Source organism: Salvelinus namaycush, chromosome 27 (assembly GCF_016432855.1).
Source record: "Salvelinus namaycush isolate Seneca chromosome 27, SaNama_1.0, whole genome shotgun sequence".
Lineage (NCBI taxonomy): Eukaryota > Metazoa > Chordata > Actinopteri > Salmoniformes > Salmonidae > Salvelinus > Salvelinus namaycush.
The window spans coordinates 23,481,173-23,494,450 of NC_052333.1; the positions used below are offsets into that span (position 1 = coordinate 23,481,173).

At 44.6% G+C, this 13,278-nt stretch overlaps 1 protein-coding gene across 2 annotated transcripts in view; it reads left to right on the top strand.

The window, feature by feature from the left end:
- Positions 1-1,845: 1,845 nt before the first annotated feature.
- The window catches only part of LOC120022477 (protein Jumonji-like), a 92,433-nt gene continuing 81,000 nt past the window's right edge, over positions 1,846-13,278 (top strand). For both annotated transcript variants that reach the window (XM_038966395.1, XM_038966397.1), the window contains exon 1: positions 1,846-2,342. In XM_038966395.1, the coding sequence (XP_038822323.1) occupies positions 2,298-2,342 (45 nt within the window). In that variant the 5' untranslated portion in view covers positions 1,846-2,297. The remainder of the gene's footprint in view (positions 2,343-13,278) is intronic.

The following is a 13,278-nucleotide window of genomic DNA, read 5'->3' on the forward strand; positions in this document are numbered from 1 at the left end:
GCCTACCACCGTCGTGTCGTCAGCCAACTTGATGATAGTGTTGAAGTCGTGCGTGGCCCCGCAGTCATGGGTGAACAGGGGTACAGGAGGGGAGTAAGCACACATCCCTGTGGGGCACCTGTGTTGAGGGTCTGTGTGGCAGAGGGGATGTTGCCTACCCTCACCACCCGGGGTTGCCTGTCAGGAAGTTCAGGATCCAGTTGTAGAGGGAGGTGTTCAGACCCAGTGTCCTAAGCTTGGTGACGAGTTTAGAGGGGACAATGGCGTTGAACGTTAAGCTGTAGTCAATGAACAGCATTCTCAGATAGGTATTCCTGCAATCTAGGTGGGTGAGGGCATTGTGGTGAGCAATTGAGATTGTGTCATTTATGGATCAGTTGAGGCGGTATGCAAATTGGGTTTAGGGTGTCTGGGATGGTGGAGTTAATGTGTGCCATAACCAGCCTCTCAAAGCACTTCATGATTACAGAAGTGAGTGCTACAGGGTGGTAGTCATTGTGGCGTGAAGCCTTACAGTTCTTGGGGCCAGGAATAATGGTGGTCATCTTAAAACATGTGTGGATTACAGACTGGGACAAGGAGAAGTTGAAAATTACCATGAATATGCCTGCCAGCTGTTCTGCGCATGCTCTGAGAACGCGCCCTAGAATACCGTCTGGGCCCGCGGCCTTGCGGGTGTTGACCTGCTTAAAGACTTTTCTCATGTCGGCCTCGGAGAGCAAGATCACCCAATCCTCTGGGTTGGTGACGGCCCTCACACCCGGCTCGATGTTGTTGTCAAAGCGTGCATAAAATGCATTGAGTTCGTCTGGTAGAGAGGCATCGTTGGGCAGATCACGGTTGCTTTTTCCTTTTGAATCCGTATTGGGCTGTAGCCCCTGCCACAAGCGACGGGCGTCGGAGCCTGTGTAGTATGATTCCACCTTATTGCTATATTGTCAATTTTCTCATTTGATGACTCTGTGGAGGTCATAGCAGGACGTCTTGTACTTATTCATATCCTTGGAAGTCGCCTCAGGGTTGTGTAGTCCTTCAATTTAGTGCCACTCTCAGTGCTAATCCAGGGCTTTTGATTGGGGAAGCAACAAACCCTCATGTGGGGACAATGTAGCCAATGCATTTTCCAGTGATGGAGGTGGTTAGCTTGTCAATGTTAGTCTCAAAAGCAGTCCTGTAGCATAATCTCGGATTCTGGTGACCATTTCTCAACGGTGTTTAGTGAGTCTGCCAAAAGTTGTGCACAGCTGGAGTGAATTTAACAAGGAAGCTAGTTTTGAAAATCTTAAATCTTAGAAGAAAAAAATCACATTTACATTTGATAAGATTCCCCAAAATAATATGGTAGCTGTGATGTAAGGTTTACTTGACTTCACCTTCCTTACCTCAATGCACAATGCCATTCTGAAGGTGAATGTAGGCCTGTGGGCTAAAAACAGTATTTACTTTGGCAACAGAATATTATTGATTAATTTGTAGCATTGCCATTACATAGATTGAGGGCTTGAAACAAGGTTGCTAATTTGCACACTAAATATGAATGGAATCCAGATCCGCTTTTCACTTGATAGCTCAAGCCACTGAGGAGAAATAGGAAACACGTGGTAACTTGCAATTTTCAAAGAACCAACTAGCCTACGTGTGGGGATCCGATTCCTTCGAACAAAGTAGGCTACTTTATCCGTGATATATTATTCATCTCCCGTTTTGTAAAATAATTTTTACCCGGTGCCCGAAAAACGGTCTTTTAAAGTTGCCGCTGTCCATGGTAACGGATGTGATAGGCTGAACCTGGGAAAGAAAGAAGCACGCCTCGTTCAGAATAGCAGCGGCGCTGGAGTAGCCAACAGTCGTCGTCTGATAGCTCCAGCCAAAACGGGACATCGAACCTTTTTTATTTTATTTATTTATTTGGTTCGATTGATATCCTCTTCTCAAACAAGATCTGACTTTTAAAACAAGACTAATACCTTTAGAATATTCATGTCAGGATAGCCGGGACAGAGAACGCCGAGGGGTTTTTGCGAATGGAAGTTATTTGTTGTGAATTGTTTTGAGTATGTTATGCCGACGTGAGTTTGTTTTTGGGTTGTCTCTGTTCGTCGTGGACCTTTAATTTGGAATCTAACGACGAAAACCAGATCGTCGAGGGAAACCCTGAGTGGGGATTCTACGAAGCCAGAGAGCTCCCAACAGACCGGGGATTTAAATTGTGTTTGGTGTGCTCCGGGAGAAGCGAGAGTCAAAGAAAGAAATTCATGTGGCCATTCTCTCTTTAGCAAAATATTTTGGATTGCAGAATGAGCAAGGAAAGACCCAAGAGGAATATCATCCAAAAGAAATACGTGAGTAGCTACTTTCCTATTATTGTCCTATGTGCATAACATAATTTGACCTTTACAAGTTTGCACGTTCAGTTCGCCTGTTTCGAAGAAAATGCATCCACTTCGATCACGGAGTAGAAAGGTTACCATTACACAGCTGTGGCCTATTGGAGTCGAATTGCCTTTCAGATATTGAAGTTGTAGAATGTGTTATCAATTAGACGTCTTTGATTTTAAAGAGTCTGTTATATGTATACAGTGTCTATGTTGCTTCAGTTCTTAAACATCAGACAAGGCTATTTATTTGATTATTAACTCGCCATGGAAGGGCAATGCGCATTGAGGAATCATCACTGTACGAGAAATGAATAAACCTCACACAACAATTTAAGTCAGAATTTTACACTGGAGCTGGCTACTTGTTTTCAGAATATATTTTTCTCCTTTAGTTCCTTTCAGAGCCATGAAGAGAGACCGCCATATCTCCCATGGCTGATTCCGGGTTGCATACCCCCATCCTGAGCAGCCCTCTATACACTGTGGCATTTATAAATTAACATTTGTTTTGCTGTTGGATATCATAACAACATTCACTTTAGTTATGTTGACGTGACTTGACTGTAACTGAAAAGCACAGTCCGACCATGAGTGGACTGTGGCTCTTTAATTTTCTCGGTAGGAAGAGGACGCAGGGGTTAGGCAATTTAACATTTGCGAAGAATTTATCAGTATACAATCGTAGTGGAACGTTCAGGAGGAGTTGCTTGTCTGATGGTTTACTAACATTGATATGCGATAAAGGGTCTCATCATTTTTAATTTTGTGTTGCACGTCTGTGTTATCTCAGTGAATGGAATATATTGCAGCCTGAGCTTGCTGAGTCAGGAATGTTATAGCTTCTCGGACATTTTTTTTTCTAAATCCGCATTTAAGTTTAAGCAGACGAGAGACCCTGGATGCCGCTAAACGATGTGTTAAATATTAAACGCGAACTTGTTTTTTGTGTAATTTTAAAGAGGTGGTATTTCAGTCGCATTGCAGAGGTTCGTGTGAAGGGGAGGCAAGAAGCGACCATTTTCTATCTGCAACTACCTAATACCGGTGAATTTGTCAAAGGGGCTATACCAATTTAGGTAATTTAAAGATATTTACCCTCTGTGTAACCCAAAAGATTTAAAATATTTTTAAATTGAGTTTTAAAACAGGCGTAAACTAACCAATGACGTACTCTCTCAAACTGAGACACTGGCACATCCCTTGGCTGAGTTTAACCCTCACGTTACTGCGTGTCCTCGTGTGAATTTTCCTCGTGTGGAAACAATGTGAAGTCATTATGAACTACTTTGAATAATAACATAACTTCAGATGATGCACGTTTTTATTTCCATATATTTAATCTCAAAACATTTTGGCCACGTGTGGGCCTGCTGTTTATGGCCCACAACACTTGAGTTATGAAAGCACAGTTGGATCCTCATAAGGTGTGATTGTGGCCTTGCCCACACATTCCACTCTAACGTGATTGAAACGTTATACTTTTTATATATTATGAGGTGAAATAATACTCATTTCCCGAAGTGTTAAGCATATAGTTACAGTCCATATACTCTATACTTTCCCCAGAGTGTGATACTATTTCTCCCTAACATACTCAACTCTCACTGCAATGCTAAAGTAATCAATGCACTACATTTCCAACTTTCTTTGGGACAGGTGAGATAATTTGACAGCGAAAAGGACACTGGGGAAATCTCAAGACTGAAAATTATGTCTGATATTTTATTCATAACTTATGTAATTATAGATGTATGCTTATATGGCTATGTTTGTGTGTGGAATTGGACTGCACGGAACATGGCTGTCACATCTGCTGAGCTGCAGCAGCTGGGGTAAAAATCTGGTCGGACCAAACCATGCGAACGACAAAACAACCTGGGGGTGCCCCCCTCTCCTCAGGGCCCCCCACTCAGAACGCAACACCCTCCCCCTCAGAACAACTCTTGGCCCCTCTGATTTAACGTCCCCTTAATTAGCGTTAGACAATTAGCCATGCTTGGCTCCTCAGGAACACTGGAAAAGAGTGAGTTGTGATTCTCCCCCATGTGCTCCATCCATGTTATTAAATACATACATCAGGGGGGAAAAACACTTCTTATAAAGCAGACAAGGCAGTTGCTGCTCCTTAGATAAGACACAAGTTAACCCCCCCAAAAAACCATTTTTTAGAGGCACAAACACTCTCACTCTCTGAAATGATATATCTGTATATTCAGTGAATTTGGCGGGGGTGTAATAACTCATTTGGGTAGCAGCGTTTGCTAGATTTGTGGTGTTTATCTGAACATACCACTGAGAGGAGACGTGCAGCCAGGGCCATTTTGTCCTGACTAGGCTGTTCTCAGGATGTGTGGTGGGATAGAGCTGCCTCTGATTCAGGCTTTGTGGCGCTGGGCTGGCCTCTGTGTGCTGGGATAGAGCTTGGCTGTGTGGTGGGATAAGCACAGCTGCTGCAGGGGTCTTTACAAATGTAAAGAAGCTGTCAGTGTTTGTTTCATCGGGCACACAACTGATGAGGGCCAAGTTGAAAAATCCACTGCAGTGTGTTGAGCACAAAAAGAGGAAACACAAATAGAGGGGGCCGGGGTCGAGGCCTGTAAACGTTCCCTCCCCTCTCTCCCTCCCCAGTCCTTCAGCTTTACTATTTAAATTTGTGCCTCATATCCACCCATGAGAGTTTGTGGGTCTGAGCCTGAATGTGCTTCATTTAACCTTCTGTTTTAATGCAGTTGGTCTTTTTAAAATCCTCGTTTTCTTCCCGTGTGTAACACAGCAGAGTTCACAGTTCCGCCCTGAGGAACCTTGGCACTGTAACTGGGCCAGTGAGATGCTGTGAGGTAGGTTTCAACAGGAAGGTTTCAGACACCTCATTCTACACCACTACCCTCCACCTTCTTGCTCAAGCATTCTTAGTATTAATCATAGTTTTATCCTCCTTTATATCGGCGGGACCACTGACTCCACAGTACGTGGAGAGCTGGATCTCCACAGTACGTGGAGAGAGGGAACTGGCAGACACAGCCTTTTGATGCTGTTGCATTTATTGATGGATTTATTCAGTTCTCAGTGTTTTGCTGTCTGCCAACAGACAATGTTCCACTTTACTGCGTCGTTACGGGAGCTCCCCAAACTGCCGAATTTAATTTGGGCCGCCAGTGATCAGCTGCAGCCAGCCCATCGCCTCCTATTCTCCATTCTGTCTATCCCTGATTTTATGACAGCTTTACTTCACGCACCCTGCCCCTGTTACCCTGTTATGTAATGTGACCTATCTCTTATCAGCTGTTACCATCTCGGCACTATCTCTGCACAGGGCCACAGTTCCTTTTCTGTTCATTAGACCAACCTCTTTATGGGCAAACTACCAGCCAGGCTCACTATTTTATTAAACTACCAGGGTAGTGCCATACGTACTGTACCAGGCAGATGAACTGCTGTAATATCATACAAATGGGGGGTGACTGTGTTGATACCATGGATAATGACTCCATATCTGTGCTGAGGAGGATGTGTTCCTATGTACTGTTTGATATTGTAATCATGTGCTGAAATATACTCTATCATATGTGTGATTATTCTGAGATGAGACTGTCTGACATTGCTGTATTGGAGGACTATTCAGAATATATGTATGTATGAGACTCATGTACACCACATTCTCACTGAATGCACTGCTTCATTTTGCTACATGATTTATGTCTTCCTACTCCTGTGGGTTTGGCTGGACTGCCCTGAGAGGGACACAAGCTGCACTACACAGTATGTGTGTGTATGTGGCAGCCAAAGCTTATCTGTTCTGAATCCCTGAGGAGCTGAATCAGCATTTTTAGATGTCTTTGGTTTTGCCTCAACATGCTTCAACCCTGAGGTGGGAGGACACTTGACGGCAGTAGGTAGGCTGCATGGGTGTGACTGGAGGGCAGAACAGGGGAGCATGGAGGGCATTATGAACAAGACACCTTAGCTGAACCCATTCAGCTGGTGAGGGTTGTGTTCAGAGTGCGGTAGACTTCTACGGAGTCTCTACTGACTGTAAAGCCTAATGGAACCATTAGTACTGCAGTGTCCTGCCATCCAACCACTAACCTAACATAGCAGGCGTAAAAAGACGCCTCAGCGGTGTCCCTACATCTGTTCTTTAGGGCAAACGGAAGTTAGGTTGAAAACCCGAAACATCTGTGTTGTACCGACCCTGCGGAGAGAGTGCATGGACTGCTTCTATGGTTGAGCTGGGGCTGGACACATCAGTTATACACTCTCGGTCAATCCGGTATTATCTCTAGATCCCTTTCTACCACTGACTTACCTTCATCAGGCAGCAGTAAGCCTCCAGGGATAAAGCAATAGAGGTTCCATTCTGACTATATTGATCCACGTTACAGACTCCTAATGCCTTGATGCGTGATGAGCTGCTGAATGGGCAGCGAGGAGGCTATTTTAGCCATATATTGTTATTCAACATTATTTATAAATCATTATACTCAATGTCTAAATATAGTTGACCATCAGATTACACAGCTGTGTTATACCTGGTTTATAGGACTCGTATTTACTCATGTCTTAGTTTTGAATCATAGTGCACTCATTACAAAACTCTCATTATGTAGTTTGGGGTTCTAGGTTTCCACCAATTTATTCTATATAAATCGGTGATGCAATGATGTTTGTAGTGGTGTATATAATGGTTATATTTCATGTGTAGCTGTATAATATCTGTTTCCTGCCAGAGACCCCCACATGGACCTTTGTCCACTGCTGTGTTAGATTGGCACACTGACTTATCCACGGGTTAAGTTGGAGTCAAAGCATTAGTCAGATGTCATATTTACTGTGGTGATGAAGGTATTTCTTTATTTACATTTTTATTGCAGTCATTTGAGGCCCTTGAACAAGCCGGTGTCGTTTTCTGAAAGATGTCCTCTCCCTCAGTGCATGTTAATGCAGCCTTTTCAACAAGCGTCGCCCCCCCCTTCTGAGGACAGGCCTAACTCTGGGTGGCAGCTCGCCTCTCGATTTACTACAGTAATGAGCTTGTGCAGTAAGTGGCTGCAGTGTGTACTCTTCTCACTATAATCTGCTGGAGTAGTTGGGTGGGCTGCATTGGCTTTGTGGGGACCGAGTGGCGGGGGGGGGGGACTTGCACAGCTCAAAGGTGGGGAGGCAAGAAACTGAAGCTTTTTTTTTTTTTTTGGTGAATGGAGGCGAGTTAGTTACCGCTCTGTGCTCCAGCACCATGAGAAACACATTAGTCTCCTGCGCCATCTTGTCTGGTAATAGAATACTGTTGTTTTTTTTATATATATATTTTTATTCCCTCAGTGTCATTACTCAGCCAGGTGCAAAGAGCAGAGCGGCACCGTTTCCAGTGGGATCAGTATGAGAGCAGAAGCTACGGCAGTTCTCTCCCGCTGAGCCAGAGAATCTCCTCTAAACTGCTGTGGAGGGGTTGGCGGTGGGATATCTTGCTGCTTACAACACTCGTGTATATTTGTCTGTAGTGTGTTTGTATTCATCTGTTTGGCGGGAGATCCGTCTCCTTGGTGGTTTCTTCTCTCCACTCCCTCCTCGCTGCATTCGTCCCACATTTTGTTGTTTGGCTTCAAACTGCCAAAGGAAACATTGGAAGCTTCCCCAGATAGATGGAGTGTAAACTGTTGGAATACCTCACCTCGCCTCTCCCTCTCTCACCATAAACAGGCACCCTGTGCTTTGTCCCTGTGGGTCAGCTAAACACATGAGGCCAGGAGTTTGGTTAGCCACACATTCTGTCCCTCACATGCCATTAGATAGCTGCTGTTGTCTTGGCGGCCTGAAACGTATAAAGATTATTCACAATATGTGGTTTCATAAAGAACGTTGACAGATGTTCATTATGACCCAACAGTGGGATTAATATTTAAAATAGAAGAATTGTCAGAAATCTGATTCAGTCAAAAGTAATGCCTCTGATCTCTCTGTATAATGGCAGAATTTTAATGACACTTCTAGCTGCTAAGTTTTCACTAGGCCTCACAGCAGGGGACTGTAGTGTTTGGTACACCCAGGGAAGGGAGCCAAAGCCCAGGCTGAAAGGCTGGCCCTGGCCCTGGATCAAATAACCCTCCCAAAGGAAGCACTGTCACAGGTTGTGGTTTTTAGTCTGAGAACTAAAGAGGATAGAAATAATTAAATTGGGGTCTGTTGTGGGTAGAATTTCAATCTTTACCGTTGCTAATGACAGAGCCGGGTCTAGATACTGATCTTAATGTTGATCACGTCAGATCCATATACTGTACAGCCTTGCTTAAATCTCATTACATTGGTAAATTTCAGCAGATTTACACTACAGCCATTTAGGCCTATAGATGTCTATCTAGGTCTATAGTATACTGTGTGACTGAGGACAGAGTATGCGATTTAGTAAGGCTTCAGTTGGTAATCATAGAAGTTCAATCCAAACCAACTCTGCCATGTAATGTAAACTGAATCTGGGAGTCACCTAGTGTTTTTTTTATTTATTTTTTATTCATGCCATCGGAGGGGGCCTAGCCACTCCGTTACTATAGCAACTGCTGGAGTCTGGGCAGAATGGAGCGTCCATCGGTCTGTTTTCAGACACGACACTCCAGTGTCTGAACATAGTGGAGAGATGAAGTTAGACTGTAAAGTAGCTTTGCACAGACTGTACTGAGGGGTGTTTGTAGGTAACAGGCTGAGAGGCATGACTTACTTTGGTATGAAATGTGTGGCAATTTACACTCTTGTGTTATTTTAGGTATTTCACAACTAAGGCATTTCCTGACAGAACTAGCTGTTTGAGGCCTGTTCCCTTTAATATCACACTATTGTATTTTGAATGAAACCAGAAAACCATTACCTGGTACTGTAAATGACAGTTCCACTGAAATCAACTGAGGCATTATTACTCCTATCAGTCATTGTTGCCACATTTACTTTACTACCCGAATGGAGAGCAAGTGGAGGAGAGGCAGCCATTTAGTTTCCTCTGAGTATTGAATGGTCTTACTTGGCTTGGTGCTCAGACATAGTTAAGTGGAACCATTTGCCAACCTTGAAGGAGGAGTGTCTGAGTACCTTTATCACTGGACAATCTGCCAGACCCACAGACTGAGGCAGCAGCCATGGTTTGGTGTGTGGCTTTGTGTCTGTGACTTGGCCTGACAGGACAGTAGGTGTGTGACTGGTTCTCCTGTTTACTGTGACGTTGGCAGAGGATCCTGTAAGCGGTGACACCGTGGTAACTAGGTGTCTCTGTCTCCGTGGCAACCAGGTTTGTCTGTGTGCCTGAGACAAAGTACATTTCACCTCCACAGGATCCCTTTGAGCTCAATTACCAACTAGAGGGAGAGAATGAGAAGGAAGGAAGGAGTGAGAAAGGGATAGTATGAATCAACCCTGCTGCTCCTCTCTCTCTAGCCTGCTGGGGACCCTTCCCTCCCTCCCTTCTGTATCTGATCTAATCGTTTCTCATACATCATAATATTTTGCGCACGGCCCCACAGTACGCTGCCTCCCAGTAACACCACCCTGTCCTACCCCTGCAGCTCCTTCCCTGGGCATCTCCTCTCCTCCCCAGGCTGCAGCGTGGTTCTTTGTGAGGAAACGGGCCAAGCTATGAGGTGAAAATCACTTCTTAATTGCCTGTTTTCTGTAGCTCTGTGCAAGCGAGGGGCTTTAGTGTTGTGAGCCCCAAACAACCTGAGCAGCTCCACTAAACACCTGGCTTTGTGTCTGGGAGCAGGCTGGCCCACTGTAATCTACAGTCATATAGCCCTGCACTCTGAATGGCCACTTTCATCATGATTTTCTCAGCAGTGGGTTGTGTAAAAAGCGTATCAAACATCTTTCCTCCCAACGACGTTTCTACAGTATGTGATAATTGCCAGAACAAGAGATGCAAAAAATATGTGTTTGGGCTATACTGGCATGGACCTTTTTCTCTATTAGTTTCTGTTGGCTATTAGATTTAAAGGCTGTGGTGTAAGAAGCCAACACTGTGTTGGATGCATGTCCATATCAGTGAGCGTTTGTGAGCCCAGAGCAGTAGCATGGTGTAGAGCCAGGCTGGGGCCCCTCTGTGGTCAGCTTCCTGTCAACTGTCTGTTCTGCTGCGGTCTCCTCCATTACCAGCAAAGTAACGGCTAATCTTATCTCCCTGACAGTTAGCATTACACTCAGCCTTCTCTCCTGCAGCCATCTCTTTTGAGCTTCACTCTACCAGTCCACTCATTGTCTCTGCAGAAAGAGAGCGTTTTGGTGACAGTTGAGGTTTCTCCCTCCCAGTCAAACTGGCCTGTGAAGTCCAGGCCAGCTAATCACTAGCTGCTTGTATCTGTCATCCACAGTGTGTCCTGTTGGTGACACTGGGCCTGCTGCAGGAGAGCAGAGCTCACAGCTTCATTAAACCACATGAAATCCTCCACTTAATTTCTGTTGGCCCTGATAGTTGTTTTCCTCCAGCTAACAGAGCCGTGTAGTGCGACTATAACCTAACATAATCATTTAGTCTCCCAGCATCTGGCAGGCGACTCTACTCTCTGAAATCCATCCACTGCTATTTTTATGGGGCATGAATCTGTTGAAGCCACGGCTGCTGCTGGCTGTCTGGCTTTTTTTCTCCTGTTGTAAATAACTTCTCTCTCCATCAGAGAAATGGAGTCCATTGTTATGGGTCATTTTCAGGCCTACTTTGTTTGAACGTCAAAGGAGAATAGCGTGTGAATAAAATTAATACGGTTGAAATATGATGGTCAAACGCCTGGACTATATTGAGTAACCGTAGTGCTGAGGAAAAACAAATGACATTTTCTGCTGCTATTGTTTTGATTCCTGGAACATGGCTGGTAGGTCGGTTAGGGGGTTAAGCACAGCGTTTGTATGCTGTGAACCCTCTGACCCTGGACGTTTACAAACGGGACAAAGCAGCTTTGCGTCTCTCAGCTCAGTCAGCGCTCTACTGGCTGTGCTGGGGCCCGGCCTCACGCTTGCATCAACACAGCTCCCCAACCGCAGTGATGGTGCATGATGGGAGCTGCAGAGTGCAGAATACTCCTATGTTTTGGGGTAAGAGTAACCCTCCTGCTACCCCTGTGCTCTCCCATGAGCCAAGTTTAAAAAAAAATATATATATATATATATATATTTTTTTTCTTCTCCCCACTACTAATTGACTGTGAACATGGCTCTGGGAGCACGGTGCTGCATGGATCCCCCTGGCTGTCAATCGCTCTGCTTGGTTGTGAGCGACAGCTACAGATGTGTGCCCTGTTCTGTCTGTCCTCAAACCACAGTACCGTGAAACTGTCAGTCTGCCTCCCTTCCCCCTTTTCTTTCCCCACTCCAGAGAAACTCACAATGCCTTTGACTTGTAGTTTCTCAGGTCGTGTCTACACTTGACACTTCCATGCGACTCCTACTATCAGAATACAAAGATCGCATTGAAAAGACTGGTCTAGATGTACAAAAGTCGCTTTGTGGTCTAATTGTGTTCAAATATGGCTGACCACATCAGGTGGTCAGGGATGCATTGTGTGGGAATTTCTCCTTCGTCTGAATGCAGTCAGGCTACCGAACGCGCATACAGTGGGTGACGTCCAGCACTCCTCCCACCAGTCTCCAGAAATGCATTCCAAGCACCGAGGAACATGTTTGCAGGCCTCATCAATGCTAGCCAGCTAGTTCATATTTAGAAGAAAAACTCATTTGTTTGACTAGAGATATGCTCATTCATTTGCAATCCCTTTAGCATTGCTTGCTGGCTAACTACAGAGGTTAGCTACTGCCATCAGTTGTGATTTTATTATAATTTAGCCTATTCCACCGTTTGTAGAATGCATACTGGCATTTGAATATTGGCGGGAAAAGAGAGTCCGGACACACTGGACACTGTAGACTCATTTACATGTAGGTGTAGACTCCTGACGCTTTCGGAATTCCATGATCAGAACTCGATGATCAGAATACCAAAGCGGCATGAACTGTCAAGTCTAGACATGGCCCGCTGTGTCTTGGGGATCCCATGAGGTTTAATTGAACCACTATGATGTTTGTGTAAATGTGGTCTGTGCACAGCCTTCTCAGCAGTGAGATGTAGGCTACACTAATTCTCAGCTGTGTTGGCTATTTATACTAAATTCTCTTCATTCCATGCCACTGAAACATATTTGAGTTTGACTAAACTCAGTTCTGATGTTTTGGAGCTGGTTATTTGCCATTCATTTATAAAGGTCTAAATGCTTTTCATTCATTGATAAAGGTAGACAGTAGTGCTTCATGCTAGTTTGGTTTAATGTTCTCCCTCACCAGCGAGAAGCTAGTCTAAACCATACTGTTTTATTTCAGTCCTGTGAAATTAATTCATGGAAAAGCTGAGTGTCTGACTCTGCAGTGTGCATATTCTCTCCCCAAATGAGGGCATTGATGTATGAAGAACCTGTCAGAGGAATTGATTCCAAAAGCAGCCATCTCTTCCTCAAACACACGACTGTTCCCAGTGAGCCCACAGATTGACAGCCAAATTTAGATTATCACCTTATATCAGTCAGTAGGGCGTCTTGGCGTCTATACCTCTACCTCTCTCGGCTTCAGTTTTGTGTTCAGGGCCAAGTGTTTCTTTCTGTCTCACAGGATTTGATGAACAGCTTTAATACAACGTTTCCTTTTGCTCTCTGAGAAAATAACTCCAATACAAATCAAATCCAACTTTGTGTCACCTGAGCCGAATACATGTGTAGACCTTACCGTGAAATGCTTACTACAAGCCCTTAACCTCTCTAGGGTACGTGAGACGTGAGCGTCCCACCTCTTCAACAGCCATTGAAACTGCAGGGCGCCAAATTCGAAGCAACAGAAATCCCATAATTTAAAATTCCTCAAACATACATGTATTTTACACCATTTT